This window comes from Bufo gargarizans, chromosome 1 (genome assembly GCF_014858855.1).
Source record: "Bufo gargarizans isolate SCDJY-AF-19 chromosome 1, ASM1485885v1, whole genome shotgun sequence".
Lineage (NCBI taxonomy): Eukaryota > Metazoa > Chordata > Amphibia > Anura > Bufonidae > Bufo > Bufo gargarizans.
This window is the reverse complement of record NC_058080.1, coordinates 737,315,234-737,341,641: the sequence shown is the minus strand read 5'-3', so window position 1 is coordinate 737,341,641 and position 26,408 is coordinate 737,315,234. Positions and strand designations below refer to the sequence as shown.

The following is a 26,408-nucleotide window of genomic DNA, read 5'->3' as shown; positions in this document are numbered from 1 at the left end:
TAAGTCAGACATATTGATGGGCTCCATTCACCTGAAGGATCTCCGGTGGCTTCCTGCTAAAGTTATTCTTCTCCAGGAGCTGTTGGGGGATGTCTCGGTGCAGATGCCCCTTTTTGATGCAGTAGATGATTGTTGAGCTCTTCATCTCTTGCATAACCCAGTTCCTACGGAAGATGATAGGAGGATCTGTCGTCTGTCTCTCCTTTTCCATCATTGTCGGCAGTAATGTTGTCAGCAGTTTGTTCTTCAGTAGCTCTTCTGTGAGATCAGACCAGATAGTCGTCTTCTCCTCCGCGCACTAGTCATTAGTGAGCCTCGTACTTTGATGTGGATTCTTTCTCTTGAAATTTACCTCAAAAGCAGAGGTGTCCCCAGGTGCTGTAGAAGGCTCTTAAAAGGATCCACTCCCCCCAGCCATATATATCTGTATGCTCATCCTTAAAATGTACTATTGTGGAAAAGTAGCCATCGTCCCACTGCCCGACATTTGCTCTCATAGACCAGAGGATATTTTGGACCTGTGGCCTGCTAGGTGCTGAGACCTCGGCATAGGTGGTGAAACACAGAATATTGTTATTTCCCCCCGATATATAAACCTAGAAGTGAAGGATCTGAGAGAAGTGTCTGATCTATAGACAGATCTACAGGAGGCCATGTATTCAGTCACTGTGTGCTTGTGTCTCCACAGATGGATCCAGAAGGAGAAATCCACCAGAGAGATGTCCCCGTCCTCTGTATTCCCAGGACTGTCAAGAGGAGAAGGTCCCAGAGAATCCTCAGGTAGATGGAGCTGAGCCCTATACACATCTATATAGGGGGGTCCTGCAGTCATAGAGGGGTCATAGATTGTGGGGGTCTCTCATGTGGATCTGTTAGATTTCCCACCTGTCTGCTGTATTGTACTGAATTGCTACAGATGACAAATCAGGGGGAAGATCTGACTGATATTAAAGTAGAGGATGAAGAAGAGAGGATGATGGGCGATCCCCCAGTGTAGGAGTGAGGAGGAGGAGGACATACCAGGAGATGTCACCACAGGTATGGAATCATTAATGGAGAAAGTGACTTCAGATTCTGTCTTTGGTGCCGTCAGGGCAGGAGGAGAATCTGATCACCTGCTGTGCTGCTCTTTGATTGGAGATGTCCTCATCACATCATGTAATGTTTCCCTTATCCAGCTGACAGTTATCACCGCGGATAATGCAGGCACAGCTTTTGTGTCTGTGATATCATGATGAGTTATATGTACCTCGTGCAGGAATTACATGCGGCCAGTGACCTTTGTGTACTGTCATTGTGCATTGAGGCTTTGCAAAGATGTATGGATTATTATTATTTTTTTCATAATGGTTAAAAGGGTTTTGCAGTGTGAGATATCAGCAGCAGCAGAGGAGGAGGAGGTACATTAAAAAGAGCTTGTCAGGTAATCCATAGGTGGGCATTATAGTATAGATTTTACTAGTAAAAACACCAGGTCCATCAGGTCTAAGAGATCGATTTAATAATGAATGCAGTTTGTGATGAGGAATTTTGTGATCGATCCTTTTACGTTAACTTATTGTATTAGTGTGATGCCCACTTGGCATAGAAATGTCAAATATGTTGTCAGAAGACAGGCTTGTTGGGTTTTTCACAATTTTGAGCTAGATTTGGGTAATAAAATTAGGTGTAGACCTGAATCCTGAACTTTGTGTTATAGAAAACTTTAAAATTCTGGAATCACACATTCAGTTTTGGTGCTGCTTTTTGAACCAAAGCCAGAAGTGTCTGGAAAATCAATGACTTACTATATACCTCTAGTTCCTGCTGGATACACTTCCAGCCTAATAGGAAATCTATGTGTCTACTGTAGATTATTAAAAATCCCACAAATTTAATTTTTTATCTTAGCAGAAAATCCCAGTACAAATTCAGAAGGAAACTTGTTGTCACTAAATTATAAAGTAGAAGATGAAGATATGCAGCGCTCTTCAGGAGAAAATATTAATGTACATCCAGGACTTCACAGTACAGATCTGTCATATAATCTTCCTAATCATGAGGAACCTTCTCTTGACCAGAAGGAGGGTGAAATGTTTCACTGTGGTAAAGAGTTCACAAAAAGATCAAGTCTTTCTACATACACAAGAATTCGCACTAAGGAGAAGCCATACTCCTGTTCAGAATGTGGGAAGTGCTGTACAGATAAATCACATCTTGTTAGACATAAAAAAAGCCACACAGGAGAGCTTTTTAAATGTTCAGAATATGGAAAAGGTTTTAAAATCAAATCAAATCTTGCTATACATGAGAGAATTCACACAGGAGAGAACCCATATTCATGTTCAGAATGTGGAAAATGTTTTACACAAAAATCTGATCTTGTTAGGCATGAGAGAAGTCACACAGGAGAGAAGCCATATTTGTGTTCAGAATGTGGGAAATGTTTTACACAAAAAACAAATCTTGTTACACATCAGAGATTGCACATAGGAAAGAAGCCTTATTCATGTTCAGAATGTGGGAAATGTTTTGCACAAAAATCAACTCTTGTTAAGCATGAGAGAAGTCACACAGGAGAGAAACCATATTTGTGTTCAGAATGTGGGAAATGTTTTACACAGAAATCAGAACTTGTTACACATCAGAGATTTCACACAGGAGAGAAGCCATATTCATGTTTAGAATGTGGGAAATGTTTTACAAATACATCAGGTCTTGTTAGACATAAGAGAAGTCACACAGGAGAGAAGCCGTTTTCGTGTTCAGAATGTGGGAAATGTTTTACAGAAAAATCTAATCTTGTTACACATCAGAGATTTCACACAGGAAAGAAGCCATATTCATGTTCAGAATGTGGGAAATGTTTTACACAGAAATCTGATCTTGTCAAGCATGAGAGACGTCACACAGGAGAGAAGCCATATTCATGTTCAGAATGTGGGAAATGTTTTGCACAAAAATCTGATCTTGTTAAGCATAAGAGAAGTCACACAGGACAGAAGCCATATTTGTGTTCAGAATGTGGGAAATGTTTTACACAAAAATCAAATCTTGATACACATCAGAGATTTCACACAGGAGAGAAGCCATATTCATGTTCAGAATGTGGGAAATGTTTTACAGATACATCAGGTCTTGTTAGACATAAGAGAAGTCACACAGGAGAGAAGCCGTATTTGTGTTCAGAATGTGGGAAATGTTTTACACAAAAATCAAATCTTGTTACACATCAGAGATTTCACACAGGAAAGAAGCCTTATTCATGTTCAGAATGTGGGAAATATTTTGCACAAAAAACAGATCTTGTTACACATCAGAGAAGTCACGCAGGAGCAAATTTCTGAAATTGAATCAGTCAGCAGATTCCATTTGGGTACAAATAAATTCAAACCAAAGTGACAGTGCTCAGATTGCCCTAATAAATTGTGAATGACATTCTGAAGTCTTGTAGGGTTTTAACGTCAAGGCAGCATTGGCAATCTTAAAGTGGCAGTGAAATATATAGATATGGATAACAGATGGTGGCCGGTGGTAAAAAAGAAACTGTTTAAAGGGAACCTGTCACCGGGATTTTGTGCAAAGAGCTGAGGACATGGGTTGCTAAATGGCCGCTAGCACATCTGCAATATCCAGTCCCCATAGCTCTCTGTGCTTTTATTGTGTAAATAAACCGATTTGATACATATGCAAATTAACCTGAGATGAGTCCTCTCCCTGACTCATCTCACATACAGGACTCATCTCAGGTTAATTTGCATATGTATCAAATCGGTTTATTTACACAATAAAAGCACATAGAGCTACAGGGACTGGGTATTGTGGATGTGCTAGCGGTCATCTTGCAAACCGTGTCCTCAGCTCTATGCACAAAATCCTGGTGACAGGTTCCCTTTAACAACACATTGCACTTTTGGCTTTGTTATGCTTTTTTTAAATAAAAGAAATCATCCAAAACATCTCTCTATTGGGGTGGATGTCTGGCAGTGTTTACACTCAGGGTGGTGTCAGAAGCAATGGCTTGTTCTGAACAAGAATTTCAAGAATGCTCACTTTTTTGGGGAGCAGCAGCAGTATTGTACTGGACCTGACGGACAAGGCAGGAGATGTGCATCTGTGTAGGGGTAGTAGAAATGGGAGCAGTACAATATTATCCTGACAAAGTAGGAGATCCGCAGCTGTGCAGGGAGTAGAAGTAATAGCAGCAGGTGTAGTAGTAGTTTCAGTGGCAGATGTACAGTATAAAACATGACAGCCAAGGCAGGAGATTTGCGGCTATGTAGGAGTAGCAGTAGTGGCAATGGTGGCAGTAGTAGCTGCAGCAGTACAGTATGAAATCTGACAGAAAGGCAGGAGATTTGCGGCTATGTAGGAGTAGCAGTAGTGGCAATGGTGGCAGTAGTAACTGCAGCAGTACAGTATGAAATTTGACAGACAAGGAGGCAGATGTGCACCTGTTTAGGAGTAGTAGTAATGGGAGCAGAACAATATTTAACCTGACAAAGTAGCAGAACTTCAGCTGTGTAGGAGTAGTGGTAGCTGCAGGAGTACAAACATAACAGACAAGGAGGCAGGAGATTTGCGCCTGTGTAGGGGTAGCAGTGGTGGCGTTGGTGGCAGTACAGTTGGTAATGTCCCTTCTATTTTAAATATACTTTTTCCTCACGTTTATTAATTTTGTTCTCTTCACGTTCTCTAGATCTCGTCCGAACCCTTTGAACCTTGAGATCCCCCGACCTTCCCTCCCTTTTACTTGATTCTCCATTTGATAAGTGCTAGGAAATTGATCTCTGGAATAGGTGCCTTATTCTCTAGGCCTTTGCGGCCCATGGCAAAGTGTCATGCCTTCTTCTTGAATCAGCCAGCTAAGCGCATCGAGGCGGTTGTGTAGGGGTAGCAGTAGTGGCGTTGGTGGCAGTAGTAGCTGTAGCAGTACGGTATTGAATCTGACAGACAAGGCAGGAGATTTGCGCCTGTGTAGGAGTAGTAGTAGCAGTGTAGGGAACATGATGGACAGGTAGACAGCGGCAGTGGCATCATTGGGCTGGTGATAAATAGCCACTGTCCACAATAGAAGTTCTTATGGATCCATTTTCACAAATGTTTTCTCTGACAGTACACTGGAGGCTGGATAAGACAGTACACTGATAGCAAACCGGGCCCGACCTGCGGCTCGTCCACTCTGTCTACTCAGAAGGCTATGGGGTCAGGGTATGTGCTGAGGAAAGGGCACAGCACAGGTACAACTAAACCTGGTTGTTCAGTTGGCGTCTATCAGTTTGCTGATTTGCATCTGGTCGGTGCAGTGGTTGAATAATCTTCCATCATGTTCAGCAATCTGTTTTGGCTGCTGCTGCTGGATCTGGGCATGGCTGTACACATATCTGTCCCTGTGGTCTGTCGCAGTGCTTGTCCCCAACTATATTCACACTGGCTGCGGTGAGCAGTGGCAGTGCTTCTCTCCCCTATGCATCGGGGAGATACATGAGCCGGCTTCCATCTTCTGTCTGCAGTGTACTAAACACTGAATTCGGGTTTTTATTAGCAGTCTGCAGTTTTCAAACCAGGATCTGGATCTGGATGTAATAAAAAAAATTAGTATAGCCCATAACTTCCATTCAATTTCATGGACATTCCAGAAACAGTAGGGCAGGAAATGTGGCAGCTTGGATCTTTGATATAGTGGCCAATAGGACAAGATCAGGGCACCCCCCCCCCCCCCCCCATTCTAAAGATAGGTGCAGATCCAAGAGGTGGACCCCACATCTCAGATATGTCTGGAATCAGAATAAAACAACTCTGCTGTCTTCATTATATTGCACATAATTAGAGTTGAGCGGACACCTGGATGTTTGGGTTCGACGGGTTCGGTCGGACTTCACAAAAAAGTTTGAGTTCGGGACCACATTGAAGTCAATGGGGACCCGAACTTTGGAGCACTAAAATGGCTGTAAAAATGTCACGGAAAGGGCTAGAAGGCTGCAAATGTCATCAGAATGTGGTTAAGAGCATGGCAAGTGCTCTGCAAACAAATGTGGATAGAGAAATGACTTTAAATAACATAAAAATAATAATCTTGATCTAGGAGGACTGAGGTCCATATGGAGAAGGAGGTTGAGGAGGCGGTGGATGTGGTGGTGTAGGTGGAAGCTGCGGTGGAGGAGGAGGTAGTCTACACTGCTTTTTGGTTTGAAATTTATTTTTATTTTTTTAGATTAGGGTACATCCCGAAACATTGGGAAATATAACCTGTGATGACCCCCTCCAGTCGTGCTAAACACACGTTCAGACAATACACTGGCTGCAGGGCAGGCCAGCACCTCCCAGGGGTAAAGGGCAAGCTCAGGCCATGTGCCCACGTTGGAGACCCAGAAGTTGCAGGGGCTGACCCCTGTCAGTCAGTTCGTGTAGGCGTGTGCACACTTACTGCCACACCATGTCGCACGTCCCCATGATGTTCACCATCCAATGACATTACACATACAGCTCTGCTGCAGCCTGCATACATTACTCTTACACAGCTCTGCTGTACACATTACACACACAGCACCACCATACACATTATATATACAGCTCTGCTGCAGCCTGCATACATTACTCTTACACAGCTCTGCTGTACACATTACACACACAGCACCACCATACACATTATATATACAGCTCTGCTGCAGCCTGCATACATTACCCACACACAGCTCTGCTGTACACATTATATATACATCTCTGCTGCAGCCTTCATACATTACCCACACACAGCTCTGCTGTACACATTACACACACAGCTCTGCTGCAGCCTGCATACATTACCCACACACATCTCCACTGTACACATTATATATACAGCTCTGCTGCAGCCTGCATACATTACCCACACACAGCTCTGCTGTACACATTCCACACAGCTCTGCTGTACACATTACACACAGCTCCACTGTACACATTACACATACAGCTCTGCTGTACACATTACACATACAGCTCTGCTGCACACACATTCACACACAGCTCCACTGTACACATTACATACACAGCTCTGCTGCAGCCTGCATACATTACCCACACACAGCTCTGCTGTACACACTACACACACAGCTCTGCTGTACACATTATGCACACAGCTCTGCTGTACACATTCACACACAGCTCCACTGTACACATTACATACACAGCTCTGCTGCAGCCTGCATACATTACCCACACACAGCTCTGCTGCACACACATTCACACACAGGCCCACCGTACACATTACATACACTGCTCTGAGGCAGTTTATACAGACAGTTCTTCTGACCAATTGCAGTGCTGACTCCTCCTACACATCTGATCATGACATCATCAAAGGTCCTTTATACTACCAAACGGTCAGGTCCTGTAGCTCTGTAGGGTCTACCATAACCTCAGGGTTGAGACTAGAATGGAGTTGTTACAATGAGGTCCTCCCCCTGGAGTCAGTAATCTAGCCTGTTCAGTGTAGAGCAGGCTAGAATGGAGGTGTTAGGAGCAGGTTCTCCTGTTCTTCATGTTACTTATTATATTCTTTGCGTTCCTAATTCTGGAAACTGTTTTACTGGATTTATGAATTTCCTACATCATTTTTTCCTATATATTTTTATCGATGCAATAAAAAAAATTCCATTCTGATTGTTTTCACAAATACATAAAAATAGAACTAAGGGGTCATTTATTTTCAAATATATACGACCTTTTGGTGTATATTTGGTGCAGATTTTTTTCTCAAAGGTGATTTGCGGCAAAATCTAAGACTTCTTCTTCCCCTTCCAAGTCACTTACACCAGTTCTAAATAAGAAGGAATGGCGGGGGAGGGGTGGCCCGGCTCATTTATCATTTTCTACACCAATGATGTAATTCTAAGCCGACATGATCCCATCCAGAGTCTTACAGTTGTGTTCACACAGCGCGGACATTTTCTGTTAACTCTCATTAATGGCTGTGGTTTTGCCAATAAAACACAAGCGTCAATCAAAATGCCACTTCTAAAACCAGGCCGACCGCATGAGCACACCCTTCGTGTATTTTAATTTCACAGTTTTATCTGCCACAGCCGACTAGATTAAGGACTTCTCAGAGAGGACCAATATTAACTCAATAAGCCACAGCAGATACAGGAGGACCTCCTTCTGCCCACTCCATTCTAGCCTCATCTATATAGAAGAGACTAGATTACTGACTCCAGGAGGAGGACCTTCTTCTAATATCTCTACAGCTTATATTACTGATAATAGAGGAGGACCTCCTTCTAACACCTCTACAGCTTATATTACTGACTCCAGGAGGAGGACCTCCTTCTAACACCTCTACAGCTTATATTACTGACTCCAGGAGGAGGACCTCCTTCTAATATCTCTACAGCTTATATTACTGATAATAGAGGAGGACCTCCTTCTAACACCTCTGCAGCTTCTATTACTGACTCCAGGAGGAGGACCTCCTTCTAACACCTCTACAGCTTATATTACTGACTCCAGGAGGAGGACCTCCTTCTAATATCTCTACAGCTTATATTACTGATAATAGAGGAGGACCTCCTTCTAACACCTCTGCAGCTTCTATTACTGACTCCAGGAGGACTTTCTTCTAACAACTCTGCAGCTCATAGCAATGATAATAGAGGAGGACCTCCTAACAACTCCATTCTAGCTGATTCTATAGTGAACAGGCTAGATTACTGACTCCAGGAGGAGGACCTCCTTCTAACACCTCTACAGCTTCTAGCAATGATAATAGAGGAGCACCTCCTTCTAACAACTCCATTCTAGCTGATTCTATAGTGAACAGGCTAGACTAAAGCATATCCTATTGGCTCCAGGAGGAGGCCCTCCTCCTAACATTCCTATTCTACCATATTACTGGCTCCAGAAGGAGGACCTTATTTCACCCACTATTCTAATAAGGGTCCATGCACATAAACATATGCCATCTGAGATATACAGTCCGTGAGCAGGGCATATGTCCCAGAGCGCATAGCTTCATAGTTTACTATAATTCAGTGCACATCGGGCCACCCGCGGGACTACCGTCCCAGACTCGTATTATCATGGGACATGATTGATGCCGCTCTGGGACATATGGCCTGCTCATGAATGCTATGTCTCGGAAGGCACACGTCTGTGTGCATAGCCCTAACATGCAGTTGTTAGGAGGAGGTCCACACTCTGTAGTCAGTAATATATTAGAATGGAGTTGTTAGCAGGAGGTCCTTCTCTATTATCAGTAATATAAGCTGTAGAGGTGTTAGCAGGAGGTCCTTCTCTATTATCAGTAATATAAGCTGTAGAGGTGTTAGCAGGAGGTCCTTCTCTATTATCAGTAATATAAGCTGTAGAGGTGTTAGCAGGAGGTCCTCCTCTATTATCAGTAATATAAGCTGGAGAGGTGTTAGCAGGAAGTTCTTCTCTATTATCCGTAATATAAGCTGGAGAGGTGTTAGAAGGAGGTCCTCCTCCTGGAGTCAGTAATCTAGCCTGTTCACTATACACTCACCTAAAGAATTATTAGGAACACCTGTTCTATTTCTCATTAATGCGATCTAGTCAACCAATCACATGGCAGTTGCTTCAATGCATGTAGGGTTGTGGTCCTGGTTAAGACAATCTCCTGAACTCCAAACTGAATGTCAGAATGGGAAAGAAAGGTGGGCTACAACAGCAGAAGACCCCACCGGGTACCACTCATCTCCACTACAAATAGGAAAAAGAGGCTACAATTTGCACGAGCTCACCAAAATTGGACTGTTGAAGACTGGAAAAATGTTGCCTGGTCTGATGAGTCTCGATTTCTGTTGAGACATTCAAATGGTAGAGTCCGAATTTGGCGAAAACAGAATGAGAACATGTATCCATCATGCCTTGTTACCACTGTGCAGGCTGGTGGTGGTGGTGTAATGGTGTGGGGGATGTTTTCTGGGCACACTTTAGGCCCTTTAGTGCCAATTGGCCATCGTTTAAATGCCACGGGCTACCTGAGCATTGTTTCTGACCATGTCCATTCCTTCATGACCACCATGTACCCATCCTCTGATGGCTACTTCCAGCAGGATAATGCACCATGTCACAAAGCTCAAATCATTTCAAATTGGTTTCTTGAACATGACAATGAGTTCACTGTACTAAATAGGACCCTCACAGTCACCAGATCTTAACCCAATAGAGCATCTTTTCGGATGTGGTGGAACGGGAGCTTTGTGCCCTGGATGTGTATCCCTCAAATCTCCATCAACTGCAAGATGCTATTCTATCAATATGGGCCAACATTTCTAAAGAATGCTATCAGCACCTTGTTGAATCAATGCCACGTAGAATTAAGGCAGTTCTGAAGGCAAAAGGGGGTCCAACACCGTATTAGTATGGTGTTCCTAATAATTCTTTAGGTGAGTGTAGAATCAGCTAAAATGGAGTTGTTAGAAGGAGATCCTCCTATATTATCATTGCTAGAAGCTTGAGAGGTGTTAGAAGGAGGTCCTCCTCTATTATCAGTAATATAAGCTGTAGAGGTGTTAGAACAGGCATCCTCCAACTGCGGCCCTTCAGCTGTTGTAAAACTACACCTCCCATAATGCCCTGCTGTAGGCTGATACCTGTAGGCTGTTCGGGCATGCTGGGAGTTGTAGTTTTGCAACAGCTGGAGGGCCGCAGTTGGAGGATGCCTGTGTTAGGAGGTCCTCCTCTATTATCAGTAATATAAGCTGTAGAGGTCAGAAGCCAGTAGTATAAGCTGTAGAGTTTTTAGAAGGAGTTCCTCCTCCTGGAATCCATTGTTCTAAAAAAAGTTTCCTTGAGAATGTAAAGAATTTAATATCAAGAACAGGAGAACCGCCTCCTAACAACTCCATTCTAGCCTGCTTCATAGTTAGTGAGCAGACTAGATTTCTGACTCCGGGGGGGTTTACGGGACCTCCTAACAACTCCATTCTAGTCTCAGTATTCTAGCCTGTTCAGCGTGGAGCATGCTAGAATGGAGTTGTTAGCAGGAGGTCCCGTAACCCACCCTCCCCCCCAAGGTCATAAATCTAGCCTGCTCAATAACTATAAAGCAGGCTAGAAAGGAGGAGTCGTTAGGAAGAGGTTCTCCTGTTCTTAATGTTATTAAATACCTTACATTCTCAATTAAGTAAATAGTTTTACTATTAAGAATTTACCTTTATTATTTTCTTGTATATTTTTCTATACAATCTGATGCCACTGAGTGTTTGATATCCGAAGCTTGTCTTCATGCTGCAGATATCAAAAACCTTTCCATAGAAAAAGAGCCTCATCCCCCACCATTTTTTTTTTATTTCACATAAAATGTTATACGAATGTAGTGTGAGGCGGGTGTGCAGTTGGCCTTCTCTACCACCTCACCCTCCATTCCTGCCAATTTTCAGAGCTCTGGTTACTATGTAGTGGGCAGAAGAATATGTAGGTGTTCTGTATGGGCCCTATTGCAATTTGATATATATATTTTAGTGATGTGAACCTAGGGGGTGTCTATCTCACCTGGTGGTTCAGTTTCACTGGGTGAGGTAGCTGAAATGCAGAAAAGCACTGCATCAGTAAGGCATAGCTTGCTGGAGATTGGTTAAAGTTGTATGGGCTGGATTTCTTTGGACTGGGAGTCAGGTTGGTAGCGGGAGACTCAGTCCACACCCCTAATCAATTACAGGTTCCCTCACCCAGGTGAGGCCCGCAGGTTTGGGGGACACCTGCAGTGGAAGGGTCCCTAGGTCAGAGTTGGGAGGACTACTACCACAACCCCCCCCCCCCCCCTTCCCAAAGGTACTGAATAGGTACCTGGCCTCTAGTTTACAGGACTGTGAGGCTGAGAAAGCCATATGTGTTCACACACTGTAAGGTAGGGGCATATGTTGTATAGGTAGTGCCTGGACGGGCAGGAGTTTATTGTGTACCGTTATGATCACATGGATATGCCGCAATAAAGCACAGTGTTTGGACCTTAAACGTGGTGTCTGGCAGAGATATGTGAGAATGACCCCCAAAGTCAAGAGATCCCTTAATGTATATATGAGTATTACACTCACCGGTAATCCGGTTTCCTGGAAGTCTCCATGACAGCACAAACTGAGATTGCCTTCCTCTGATAGGACAGGAAAAAGCACACAGAGGTTAAAAACCCCACCCCCACCCCTCATCGCCAGTGTATTATAACAGGACTAGGATTAGGGGTAGAACATAAAACTAGCCAAATAGTCTATTGACAAAGAAAACAAGAGCGGGACAAAGTTGTGCTGTCATGGAGACTTCCAGGATTACCGATGAGTGTAATACTTATTTCCCCAGTCGTCTCCATGACAGCACAAATTGAGAACTAACAAAGTAACTTAGGGGGGACTACAGCACCTAGGACTTTGCGTCCAAAGGCCAAGTCCTCGTCAGCAAACACATCCACCCTATAATGCTTTGTGAAGGTGTGGGCCCTCTTCTAGGTAGCTGCCCTGCAGATCTGTTCTAACGAAGCAGAGGCTCTTTCAGCCCAAGAAGTGGAGACCTATCTAACCGAGTGGGCTCTAAGGGAAGGAGGAGCCTCCTTACCGGAGGCTTTATAGGCCTAGGAGATGGTGCATCTAATCCAGCGGGATATAGAGCTCTTAGCTGCCTTCTTACCCCTATTTGGACCTGCAAACTGGATAAATAATTTTTTGTCGATACGCCACTCCTCTGTGGCGTGTAAATAATGAAGAACTGAACGCCTAAATTATGGAATCTAGATTCCTTCTCGTCTTTAGGGTTAGGAAAGAAAGACGGGATAACAATATCTTGCGACCTATGAAAGGAGGAGACCACTTTGGGGAGAAAACAGGGGTCTAATTTGAAAACGAGCTTGTCGTCTAGCACTTTAAGGAAGGGTTTCTGTATGGACAGAGACTGGAGCGGTTTTTTGACACCAAGTCCCATTTGAAGCCCCCCTGATGCACCCCCAGATTATAAACTCCATAAAAGTGACCCCATCTAAGAAACTACACCCCTCAAGGTATTCAAAACTGATTTTACAAACTTTGTTAACCCTTTAGGTGTTGCACAAGATTTAATGGAAAATAGAGATACAATTTTAAAATTTCACTTTTTTGGCAGATTTTCCATTAAAAATTTTTTTCCAGTTACAAAGCAAGGGTTAACAGCCAAACAAAACTCATTATTTATGGCCCTGATTCTGTAGTTTACAGAAACACCCCATATGTGGTCGTAAACCGCTGTACGGGCACACGGCAGGGCGCAGAAGGAAAGGAATGCCATACGGTTTTTGGAAGGCAGGTTTTGCTGGACTGTTTTTTTTTTTACACCATGTCCCATTTGAAGCCCCCCTGATGCACCCCTAGAGTAGAAACTCCAAAAAAGTGACCCCATTTTAGAAACTACGGGATAGGGTGGCAGTTTTGTTGGTACTAGTTTAGGGTACATATGATTTTTGGTTGCTCTATATTACACTTTTTGTGCGGCAAGGTAACAAGAAATAGCTTTTTTGGCAGCGTTTTTTTTTTTGTTATTTACAACATTCATCTGACAGGTTAGATCATGTGGTAATTTTATAGAGCAGGTTGTCACGGACGCGGCGATACCTAATATGTATACAATTTTTTTATTTATGTACGTTTTACACAATGATTTCATTTTTAAAACAAAAAAAATGTTTTAGTGTCTCCATAGTCTAAGAGCCATTGTTTTTTCAGTTTTTGGGTGATTATCTTAAGTAGGGTCTCATTTTTTGCGGGATGAGATGACGGTTTGATTTGCACTATTTTGGGGTGCATATGACTTTTTGATCGCTTGCTATTACACTTTTTGTGACGTAAGATGACAAAAAATGGCTTTTTTTACACCGTTTTTATTTTTATTTTTTTACGGTGGTCACCTGAGGGGTTAGGTCATGTGATATTTTTATAGAGCCGGTCGATACGGACGCGGCGATACCTAATATGTATACTTTTTTTTTATTTATGTAAGTTTTACTTAATAACTGTTTTAGTGTTTCCATAGTCTAAGAGCCATAGTTTTTTCAGTTTTTGGGCGATTATCTTAAGTAGGGTCTCATTTTTTGCGGGATGAGATGACGGTTTGATTGTTACAATTTTGGCGTACATGCGACTTGATCACTTTTATTACCTTTTTTTGGGAAGTAAGGTGGACAAAATTTCAATTTTATCATAGTTTTTTATTTTTTATTTTTATGGCGTTCACCGTTCGGGTAAAGTAACATGACCGTTTTATAGATCAGGTCGTTACGGACGCGGCGATACCAAACATGTGTAGGGAATTTTAATTTTTAATCAGTGATAAATGTGTTTTTTGATTTTTACCTTTTTTTCACTTTTTTTTTGACCCAGACCCACTTGGTTCTTGAAGATCCAGTGGGTCTGATGTCTGTATAATACAGTACTGTACTCTATATAGGGCTCTGTACTGTATTTTACTTACACTGAACAGATCTATGCTTTCAGCACAGATCTGTTCAGCACCATGGACAGCAGGACGCCTGAGCAGGCGTCCTGTTGCCATGGGAACCTTCCCCGTCTGCTCAGAACTTCGCAGACGGGGAAGGGTGAGCACGGGGCTGCGGGGGGCTGTCTGGGGGCTCTCTCCCTCTCCATCGGGGGGCTGCAAAGGCACTGCAGCCCACCGATCGGAGAGGGAGGGAGCTCCCTCTTACTGTTAACTTTTTCCATACAGCGGTCCGTACGGACCGCTGTATGGAAAGGGTTAAACGGCTGACATCGCATCACCGATGTCAGCCGTTTATACCAGGGTGCCAGCAATGTGCTGGCACCCTGGTATACCCACTGTACACCAACGATTACGCAATAGGAGGCGGGCGGGGGATCGCGATCCCGCCTGCCGCACCGCCCGCCTCCCGCACCGCCCCCACCGCCCGCAACACCCCCCCTGCACCTCCCACCGGGCTAAAATCATTCAGAGGTGCAGGGGGGGGGGGGTGATAAATATATATTTTCGCCACACTAAAGTTTCTGATCGCCGCGGTCAGGGACCGCAGCGATCAGAAACTGCAGAAAGCGCAACAAACCGCAGGTCTGAATTGACCTGCGGTTTGTTGCGATCGCGGACATGGGGGGGGTCACGGGTCCCCCCCGCGCATTTAGCCGAGGTGCCTGCTCAATGATTTGAGCAGGCACCTTGTTCCGATCACAGCCGGCCGCACGGCAGTGATCGGAACAACACATGACGTACCGGTACGTCATGTGTCCTTAAGGACTCGGGAAACATGCCGTACCGATACGTCATGTGTCCTTAAGGGGTTAATAGATAAGGAGAGAAGAGGCTCAAACTGAACATCCGACAGCCCTAAAAGGACGGTGTTGAGGTTCCATGGAGCGACCATATTCCTGACTCGGGGATTTAGTCGATCTGCTGCTTTCAGGAATCTTGCTACTCAGGGGACCTCATAAAGGCTGGTATTATAGAGGGCCCCCAAGGCCGACACCTGAACTCGCAATGTGTTAGGAGCAAGACCCAAATCCAGCCCATCCTGGAGGAAATCCACGATAAGAGGGATATTAGGTGTGGACTGGTTGAACCCGATTCCGCCCCAGGAGGCGAACTTTCTCCAAACCTTGAGGTACGCCTTGGAGGTGTTGGACTTCCTACTGAGTAAGAGGGTCTTAACTACTCTTTCGGAGAGCCCTAGCAAGAGGGATTGCTCAGAATCCAGGCAGACAGCTTGAGAAGGTTGGTATTGGGGTGCGGTATGGGACCCTGGGTTAGAAGACCCTCCTTCCGGGCTGAGGGACCTGAGGAGCCCGAACCAGCTTCTCCTGGGCCAGAATGGGACCACCAGAATCAGTCTGCACCTTTTGGACTGAAACTTTTGGAGCACTCTTGGGATTACTGGTATCGGGGGAAAGGCGTAGACTAGGCCCGTCGTCCAGCTCTGGGTAAAAGCGTCTATCGCCACACATGGGTCTCTTCGATTGAGGGAGAAGAAATTCTGAACCTTACGATTCTTTGCTGATGTGAACAGGTCTAGGATGGGATCCCCCAACGATCCTGAATCTGTTGGAAGGCAGTCTGGGACAAAGACCACTCGCTTGGATCCAGACTTTGCCGACTGAGGTAATCCGCCTGGAGATTCAGGGATCCCTTTAGATTGATGCACTTCTCTTTAGCCACTCTGTTTTTATTTATCTATAATGTTATATATCATATGTTATTTCATTGACATCTGAGGCCTTCCCACACTGCACGGAGTTCTCTGTAGTTGGAGGACATCCTTCTCTGGTCCTTGGACCAAATCTCTTGAAAAGACTCTGAAGCCGTAAGGGCCCCCCAGCCCCAAGAGCTGGCGTCCGTCGTGAGAGAAGACACGCTTTCCTGCCTCCATGAAACTCCCGATTCCAGGTTCTTGGTCTTGAGCCACCAGCCCAGTGAAGCCTTTACCTTCCGGGACACTGACAACCCCTGATCCAGGGATGATCGAAACCTGTTCCATTGTTTTAGAACCAGCTTCTGTAAAGGTCTCGTATGGAATTGGGCCCAGGCAACCGCGGGGATGCAGGAGGTTAGATGGCCCAGCGTTTCCATGCCCTGCCTTATTGAGCAACGGGACTGCTCGGTGAAGTCGAGGACCTTTGACCTCAGCTTCTGTACCTTTAGCGGAGGGAGAAAAGATTTTTGAAGAGCTGAATCCAAAATAATACCCAGGAATACCTTCCGATGGTCTGGGAACATGTCGGACTTCTCCCGGTTGATCAACCAGCCCAAGTTCTGGAGGCGCGAGAGAACCACTTGGATGTGTCTGTGAAGGAGATCTGAGGTTTCTGCCACTATTAGCAGGTCGTCTAGGTAAGGGACGATTATTATCCCCTCCTTGCTTAGGGAGGCTACGACCTCCGCCATCACTTTGGTGAATATGCGGGGTGCAGATGATATGCCGAACGGGAGGCACTTGAACTGATAGTGGCATACTGTCCCACCTTGCTCCACCGTGAACCTCAGATATCTTCTGGAATGGACCTGTATTGAGTTATGGAAGTATGCGTCGGAGAGGTCTATTGTAGCCATCATAGACCCTCTTTTGATGAGCTTCACCGCTGACTTGACTGTCTCCATCCTGAACTTGTGGTAGGTGATGTGTTTGTTCAGGGGTTTTAAATTTATGATGGTCCGAAAATTGCCATTCGATTTCCGGACCCGGAATAAGGGGGAATAGTGACCCCCTCCCCAAATCTCTGGCAGGGACCTTTTCTACTGCCCCCAGGCGTAGTAAGTTTCTTACGCCCTCGGATAAGGGAGACTTGAGGCCCCTGGTGAGCTTGGTCAGGACGAACCTCTGCGGAGGAAGGGAATCCAGTTCTATAGTGTAGCCATGTTCTACGATGCCTAATATATACGGATCCGTGATGGTTTGTTCCCAAACCCCTAGAAAGGAGCTGAGCCTTCCTCCGACCGGGATGATGTCATTGTATTGATGAAGAGGGAGAGGGATCTCCCCTGTTGGGATTAAGGAAAAAACCTTTTCCTCTCCCGCCTCTCGTAAATCCGTGACCCTAGCGGCTCCTCCTATCGGCCCTGGGATCCTGCTGGGGCCTCCGAAAAAACTGTCTCCTGGACCCTTCTTACGGTCTGTGGCATTCTCAAGGATCTTGTCCAGGTCGGACCCGAACACGTACTGACCATGAAAGGGTAGAGATATCAGCCTGTTTTTTGATACGGTGTCGCCCGACCAGGCTTTAAGCCATAGTACCCGTCTGGTGGTATTGGACAGAACCGCCGTGCGGGCAGATAGCCTAACCGATTCTGCAGTGGCATCAGCAAGGAAAAAAGTTGCCTTCTTCAGAAGAGGAATACTGTCCAGGATCTCCTCCCGAGGGGCCTTATTCGCTATATGGTGCTCTAGTTGTTCAAGCCACACTGCGAGCGTACGAGCCACACATGTCGCCGCTACCCCCGGCTTTAGGAGAGCTGCTGTAGCTTCCCAGGTTCTCTTGAGCAGACTCTCGGCTTTCCTATCTAGAGGGTCCTTGAGCTGCGCTGTGTCCTCAAACGGAAGGACCGTTCGTTTCGCTACTTTAGCAACGGGAGCATCCACCCTGGGAATAGCCTCCCAGTCGGCACAGTCCGCTTCGTCGAAGGGGTATTGCCTTTTGAGGCCCCGTGGGATAATGGAAACCCTTCTCCAGCTTCTCCCATTCTGCCCGTATCATCTTCTGGACATTGTCCGGGACCAGGAACACCGATTTGTGCCTCTCCCCTAAACCCCCAAAAATCTCCTCCTGGACTGACTTGGATCTCTTAGGGACCTCCATCTTAATAGTTGCCCTGATGGTTCGGATAAATTCTTCGATATCCTCTGGGTTAAAGAGGAATCTCCTGTACTCGCTACTTTCCTCCAATTCCTGAGATCTAGCCGAAGTCCCCGCATCTGACAAAACAGAGTCGGCCGAGTCCAGATCACTTCCGGAGTAGTCAAGGCCTCTGGAAGAGGGTGGTCTGTGGCCCTGACCGGGCTGGGGTATAGGGGAGGCAGGGGGGTCCCTAGCTGCCAACGCCGATTGGACCTCCGTTTTGACCAGAGTCTTGATCTTCTCCATGAAACTAGAGGACTCTGCCTTCACCACGGTAGAGGTGCAGTCTTTACATAGTAACTTGGACCCTGAGGAAGGAAGGCGCTTAGAACAGACGCCGCACTTCCTGGGTCTGGGTTTAACGGAGGAGGAAGACTCCTTTTCTCCCTGCAACACCAAGGGAGGAAAGGGTCAACCACTGCAGGGAAAATAAGCAATATGAAAAGGGTGCCAGCAGGCTACTCACACCGCCCAGAGTGGTAGGGGGCTCAGGACCCGAGCCAGTGGTGTTAGGGGTGCTCATCTTCTCAGCTCCCGTCCACTTGCATCGCTGTCAGCAGGTATGGTGACCGTGGAGGCCTCAGAGCGGCCGAATCGGCTTCCCTTTTGGAATTTGGCGCCGGCCGCGGCCTCCGTGACGTCACGACGTTGGCCATGCCTCCCGGCGTCTGACGTCATCACCTGGCGACTGGAGGAAAGCGAGTCACAGCGTCGCTCCAGCCGCCCTACCTCACTGCTTCAAGCCCGCCTGGGCCGCGGCAGAGGGAACTTTGCCGGGATCACCATGAATGAGGGTGACCCAGGCATAGACCGCGCCTGGAGGAGGGAGAGCCGGACCCCGGAACAAACCTCTGGTCTAACAGATGACACCCTGCCGTAGCAGGGTGAGAAGAAAAAAAGGTAAAAAAAAAGAAAATCTAAAGAAAAAAAAACTAGGGAACCCAGAAGGGCTCCCAGTACCTCTCTGGCATTCCTTCCCTGACAGGAAAGGAAAAAACACTGGCGATGAGGGGTGGGGGTGGGGTTTTTAACCTCTCTGTGTGCTTTTTCCTGTCCTATCAGAGGAAGGCAATCTCAGTTTGTGCTGTCATGGAGACGACTGGGGAAATATATACATACACACAAAAATTAAAGTCACATACTTGATTTATTAAATATATGGTTTATTTAAAAAAATTTCAATAAATACCATTTGTCCTGTGTGTGCATAGATATAACTGCAGGGTGTCTGTATATCTGAGAACACTGCACCTTAATGTAAATTGTTGACGTTCTGAGAGACCAATAATAAAATTTGGTTGTCTATTTTCAGCCCCCCAACACCAAAGAGAAAAAAAGTGGGATAATATCTCCGTCTAGTGTGTTCTGGAACCTCAACATTCAGAAATAAATCTTTCTTAACAAAGTGTTCCACCAATCTTTTCAGCTCACTTTTTTTCCGGATACCAGTGCGGTAAAATTCTAGAATTTTATTTCGAACTCTAGGATCAATTTTCTCACGCAAATTTGCTACCTAAAAAATTAAAAGACAAAATATATCAATACACATACACACAATTGGTCGTCATTGTTCAGCAAAATTTTAAATTGTTAATCTACCAATAAGCTATAGGGAATGATGACTAGAATATTATTCTTAAGCTACCCATTTTGGAGCCTATTCCATACAACTAACCGGCATGACTGATCAATTTTGCAGATGTTTTTAGTTCATGCAAGGTATTTTTTTTCTTTAAACACCCAATGACTACAATGGGGAAATAATCATGGACAGTGGTTAGTAGATTTATGAACAGGGAGCTATAGTCTTAATTTACATCAAGATTACTTTACAACATAGAAAAATGTACACTCTTGTAGCGGCATTACAACCCTCACACTACCAGGCAGCACAATTGCATGTTGTTAACACCATCAGCGGTCTCTAGTTCAAGAGGTACACTCCTCAAAAATATGAAATTACACACACAGAAAGGAGTGCAACCACATCGATTTTCAGGGATTAAACAACAATATTTTATTTATAACATGGTAAAAGAAACATGTATTCAAAGTACATAAATATGTGTACACGGGGACAAATCACAGATATAAATCACCTATTCAACAGACCCATAGCACTAATTATACCGAGACCAGCCCCCTTGCTTTGTACTCTCCGGAAAACTCCCGGCAAACTGGATCATGCTGGGGGGATCTGGATCAAGGCAAACAATTCAATTGCACGCATGCTATCTATGTAAGACTATGCCTCACTTATTCAGCTCTAATCATCAGATTTAAAAGAAGCCGAAAAGGTGCACTACATAACGATGTTACATACCAAATGCAGGGGCTGCGGGCAAGGTGAAGTTACTCCTCAACGCGCGTTTCGCGTATAGTTTGCTTCCTCAGGAGGAGTTGGAAATCAAGGGACAGAGAACAGATTAAAAGGCGGCCGCTCACCAATCAAGCGCTAGGCTTACGATCATGTGGTGCATCACATGACCCCCACGTCACTACGACGGCGCATGGCCAATCAGCATCTGCCGCGTCACCGGGCTTCCGCCCTTCCCCTGAGGCCGATAGAGGAGAGGGCGGTCAATCTGATCGCCATCGCCCCCACCCAACCTACACTTGAGAGAAAGGGCCAAAGCGGACCGGCAGACCGAACGGCCATGCGCACATGTGACAGGTACCAATCGCGCACTGATGATCACCCAAGATCTTTTTTTTAATATTCTTATGAATATATTTTTAAAACAATATACTGCTGCGATGTAACATCTGGCCAGTGGATGCTTATGAGGTCCTTAATATTGCAGACATCATTATGTTTTAAAGAAAAAAGTGCTAGTGCCTATTGTGCTCGAAACCATAAAAAATTCGCATCATTATATATATTCATGGTTTTTAGTTCATAACTCGAAAAAGGACTAATTTATATTATAAGATAAAGTGCAAGTGCATATTATACTCTAACCCATGGAGAACGAATTCATACCATGAGACAAAGTGCAAGTGCATATTAATCTTAAACCATGAAAAATATATACTGATGATTCATGACATGACTCAAATAACAAATATCCCATACAATTATTGGTACATTTCAGAATTATAGTACCTGGATTAATAGAACAAACAAAATAAACGAATAATAAATTTAACGTGTTAATATTATCTAACCACATATAATTAGTGCCTAATGGTAATGATGTGTATATTACTAAAAATCCTAAAAATAGTATAAGACTGTGCATATCTAGACATATATAATAAAAAATGCTGCAAATTTAATAAATATATAAAAACGGGATCTCCATCTACACATATGTGTACACATATTTATGTACTTTGAATACATGTTTCTTTTACCATGTTATAAATAAAACAATTGCATGTGGTGTTGAAAATGTATATAAATACATAGAAGAGTGAGCGGGGCAGCACTACGCCATGGGCACTAACAAGCTTCAGTCCCTTGCCACCACTGGTAACCATGCAGTACGGTGGTGCTCAGCCAAATGAAGAACCAGTTATAATGTATTCGAATGAAGAAAAAGATGAAAGCGGCACTCACCACTGCTGTATTTCTTCGATTTATTGGATCACAAAATCGAAACATGTGAGATAGACTCGAGGACATCGGGCGGACGCCTTCAGCATGAGGCATGCTGAGAGGCTACTCATGCTGAAGGCGTCCGCCCGATGTCCTCTATTTTACATGTTTTCGATTTTGTGATCCAATAAATCGAAGAAATACAGCAGTGGTGAGTGCCGCTTTCATCTTTTTCTTCATTCGAATATGTTGAAAATTCATATACTTAACCACCGAAAAATAAAAAGAATTTAAATAGACCTCTCCAGAAGTGATGTGATTGGTGTGGTCAGACAACTTTGGGAATAAAACAACGTAGATATTAATTCCTTTGGCGTCCTCCTTCAGAATATAATTTTTACGTTTCGTTGATGCACTTCTCTTTAGCCACTTCTCTGTTTTGATTTATCTATAATGTAATATATCATATGTTATGTTATTCTGTGTAGCCAGGGTACATATTGTATCTCATGATCTTGGACAATGGTGGATCCTGCCTAGGTGCTGGCTATATTCTATGCCAGCACCTGCTCATATTGTATACAAGTCTTTTAAAACGAGTTTGTGTGTCAGTGTTGTCTTAATAAACCTGTTTTAAAATGTCTTATTAAGTTTGGATGTGCATTCATTTTGTGTCCCTCTTGACTGCTTTGCAGCCTATGTTGTTCAGGTCACGGTTGCACTCGGGCTTTCATTACATTGTGTGCCCCCTTGCTTTGGTTTTCTGTATTGTATGCTATATAGGTTTGCCAAATAAAGCCCATTGCTTAAAATTAAAACATACCATGTCACACTGTTTTTCCAGAATTACATTTTCAGTCTCTGCACAAGTAACGCCACTTTCACCATTTTGATCAGTTTGTTTACCTACAAGAAATTTTAAAAAATAAAGTTAATGATACTGTAAGTATATAAAATTGGCCATTTGCCTCTTGTTCCTGGTGACCCGGCCTCCATACGCAAGACAGCTGAAGTGACCGAAATATGAGGGATGTCGTTATTAAACCAAGTGCATGGAGGCCAAGTTCAGTCGCTGTATTCACAGAGCGCTTACGCACTCGCCCATTGGGGAGACGGCACAGACAAGCCAGGATACCTTTCTACTAAGTCATCTGAACTTGGCTTTAGAAAAATACAGCCCCCCCCCCCCCCACACTCATTGGCCTGTCTGTCCTGCTCATCAGTTCACCTGTCTGTGTGCGCTCTCCAAAAGGACAGACAGACGTTATCTGGCCTGTAATACACTTTCAGGCTGTTTGCTACTTCAGTAGGTAAAGTAGGGTGGCCAGAGGTCCAGTTTTAGGCTCCCTGTCCTCCGTCTGACGCAGGGCCTGAATGGACTCCGCTCCCTCTCATACAGCAGCACGGTGCAGGGACAGTCACCATCTCTCCACAGCAGATGACAAAGTTTATTTTGCCTTAATTTTTTTAATCCCTATTGGCTGCGGAATCGGAGGGAGTATTTGCTAACATGGTCAGGTGTGGCTTAGTGGGGTCAGCCTAGAGTATGGGCACCCTAAGGTAGAGAAGCAAGGCTGGATTAGGACAGCATATTTAGGACACTGCTTCCAAACTAGGGCTAGCCTGTGTCTGCTGTAAGGCCGGAGTCTAGACGCTGTGGTGTATAGGCACATAAGCACTGCCATTATGCCATCTAAATACAGTGGAATTACACAAGTAAAGTGCCAATGGCACACTGGAATGCACCCACACCGCCATAGAAACACTCTGCTATGCTGTTAAGCTGACATCACCAATTTGAATCCCAGCTAAGGGTGCTTACATGGGACTTCAGCTCTTCTGACACAATCCTGCGGTGTCTTTAGGACAGATTCTGTTTACTGACTGCCACCGAGACATGACAGTGACACCATCATGTACAGGTCCTGACACAACAAGCCCTTATATATAGTGTGTAGTGGTGCATACAGCATCCTTCCTGCCATCAGACTGTACAGCGGTGGGCACTGTGTGCTCGTCTCCATGGCAACCCCTCTGCTCGTCTCCATGGCAACCCCTCTGCTCGGCCAGTCTGCTCTCAAGAACAAAATCTATTGGGTGAATACACATCAATGTTACCACACACCGGCTACAAGATACACCCAGCCCCATACACAGAGGCCCCCCCCCCCTTACTGATCTGCCCCCTCTCCAATACACCCCATAAAGCCCCCCTCCCACAGATCTGCATCCTCATGTCCCCAGAATACACCCACATGCCCCCCCCATAGATTAACCCCCCCCCCCCATGTCCCCAGATCTGTACCTGCCTCCTCATGAATGAGCTCCTATGGCCTCTCGCTCTGCAGCTCCTCCTCCTTCACAAGCTCCTGCAGTCCGGGTTTATAAGCACTTCCCACACTTGACCATGTGACCATGAAGGAGCACGTGACCAGTGACGTCACAGACCTCGTTCTAACAACTCCACTCTAGCATCTACCGCAGTCTCACTGGCAACCAAACCCGGCGGTCAGCAGCACACCGCTGCTCACTGCTCCTCCTGACCTGAAGCCGCTCCCCTCCTCACTTCGCCGGCACAGTGCACGCAGGGCTCGCCTCTCAGCCTCCGCTCCGTCCCCTAGGTGATTTTAGTGAGCAACTTAGCTGCGGGCCGCGCCGCCCGCAGGTACGGCTTTACTGTGGCTCTCCTGGCTTGAGGGGGCCCCCCTGACTTAGGGGCCCGGTCGCAATTGCGACCCCTATAGCTACGCCAGTGATCCCCACTACTACTACTCCTATCATACTAAGCTGAGGAGCGGAGAAGGATTCCTTGTGTGTAATGGAGGAGAATCTCCAGAGGTGACATGTCTGAGCTCTCCACCACACTGTCTCCTCACAGTGCAACACGCTAGACCTGCAGGGTATAGACGAAGTGAGGTCACGGTTATGGGCAATTCGAGGGTACTCACTGTATTGGAGAACCCTGGGCAGGCATGTGGCAGTGAAGGAGAGGTAGACACAGTTCCTCTGGGGCACACTCTGTATGTAGGGACCAGGCCTGATGGTGGATGAGGTGCCCTGGATGTTACGGGTATTTTGAGTGCCTGGAGCAAGGTCCCTGTTGTATTCGTGACGCCAGTGCCTTTGGACGGTGGCACGCCGGTTGGTAGTTGGAATGATGGAGGTACACAAGTAGAATAGTGAACCAAACGTAATTTTACTGAACAATCCAACTTTGTACAGCAGGTAGGAGTACAGTCTTCCGATCACAGTTCCACAAGTAGGCTTATTCACACAATGGCAGGTAATATTTATGCAAGATACGCAGAGGGTAAATTCACAAGCACTCAGCAGCAGGTTGTACCTTTCCTCAGAATCAATGTACACTGTCCTTTCTAGAACTCCTGCTCTGGCTTTATCTCCCAAGGCCCGGATGCCTAAAGGGTGGCTTAAATCCTTGGTTACTATCTTCCTCAGGTATTAGATTCTTGCTGCACTTTCTAGTTTCATCTGCCCATCAGGGTCACTTAGCTTACCCTGGATCGCCCTCTCTTGTAAAGTGGATGACTGTGGGTTTCTCCCAGGAGGTTGGATCCTGCAACTGCGGTGTCTCTACTGAGCTGATCCTAGCTTCAGGAGCTTCAGATGGACGAAGTAACTCCTCTAGTCCCCTGGAATGAACTAACTCTTCCCTGTCTGGGCCTTCCTATATATAACTAGGGTTTTCCAGCTCCCTCTAACGTCCGGGAGGCTAAACTACACCCTGACAGGCCTGACACCCAGATAATACAGGGAAAACAAGCACATGACATTTAATGCAATGCAACACATTAACCTGTGCAGTGCCCACCTTTACATAGTGGGACACTACAACAGCTCATCTTACCTGCAGGCTGGAGGAATGGCTGATACCAGAGAGAACAAGAGCCCTGACTACCGACCAGGACCTGCCCAGTATCTGCTGCACTGCCAGAGCTGAAGGGCCTGCCCAGTATCTGCTGCACTGCCAGAGCTGAAGGACCTGCCCAGTATCTGCTGCCGGGTAAAGCCTACAATGTATGGGCTCTGGAGAGGTCTAGGACACTTTATGAGGTGATGTTCTGATATGGAGGCTGAAGGACTTTTCCGACAAGTTTAGACATTAGTTCACAGAAGGATTTGAGGGCGGGGCTAAATTCTATTAAAAGCCCCTTCAATTTAAAATGTACTGTGAGAGCTAAAGGACCTGTGATGATATCACTGTCATGTGATTAGTGACTCACCAACCTAGCCCCGCCTCCTGCACTGATCACATGACGGTGACGTCACCGCAGGTCCTTCAGCTCTGGCAGTGCAGCAGATACTGGGCAGGTCCTGGTCGGTAGTCAGGGCTCTTGTTCTCTCTGGTATCAGCCATTCCTCCAGCCTGCAGGTAAGATGAGCTGTGAGGAGACAGTGTGGTGGAGAGCTCAGACATGTCACCTCTGGAGATTCTCCTCCATTACACACAAGAATCCTTCTCCGCTCCTCAGCTTAGTATGATGGGGGAAGGAGAAGTGGGGATAGTGGGGTTGTCATCATTTGCTGGCCCCTGACTGTCCTGGTGAGGGGCCCCTGCA

General features: G+C 45.5%; 1 protein-coding gene and 1 long non-coding RNA gene across 4 annotated transcripts; one reads left to right on the top strand and one right to left on the bottom strand.

The window, feature by feature from the left end:
* Positions 1 to 992: 992 nt before the first annotated feature.
* On the top strand, positions 993 to 3,537 carry LOC122924905 (zinc finger protein OZF-like). Of its 2 annotated transcripts, none has more exons than XM_044276447.1 (2): positions 993 to 1,038; positions 1,894 to 3,537. In XM_044276447.1, the coding sequence occupies exon 2, from the start codon at positions 1,959 to 1,961 to the stop codon at positions 3,324 to 3,326; it is 1,368 nt and encodes a 455-aa protein (XP_044132382.1). In that variant the 5' UTR covers positions 993 to 1,038; positions 1,894 to 1,958; the 3' UTR covers positions 3,327 to 3,537. The 2 variants fall into 2 exon arrangements, with proteins under 2 accessions (XP_044132382.1, XP_044132381.1); XM_044276446.1 differs by having other exon boundaries at positions 998 to 1,038; positions 1,891 to 3,537.
* A 15,908-nt stretch (positions 3,538 to 19,445) lies between these two features.
* LOC122924922 lies at positions 19,446 to 25,742 on the bottom strand. Of its 2 annotated transcripts, none has more exons than XR_006387450.1 (4): positions 25,697 to 25,742; positions 22,655 to 22,737; positions 22,132 to 22,279; positions 19,446 to 19,803 (listed from the first exon to the last, which is right to left on the bottom strand). It is a non-coding gene; the product is annotated as an uncharacterized LOC122924922 (long non-coding RNA). The 2 variants fall into 2 exon arrangements; XR_006387451.1 differs by lacking the exon at positions 25,697 to 25,742 and adding an exon at positions 25,347 to 25,394.
* Between the last annotated feature and the right edge of the window lie 666 nt (positions 25,743 to 26,408).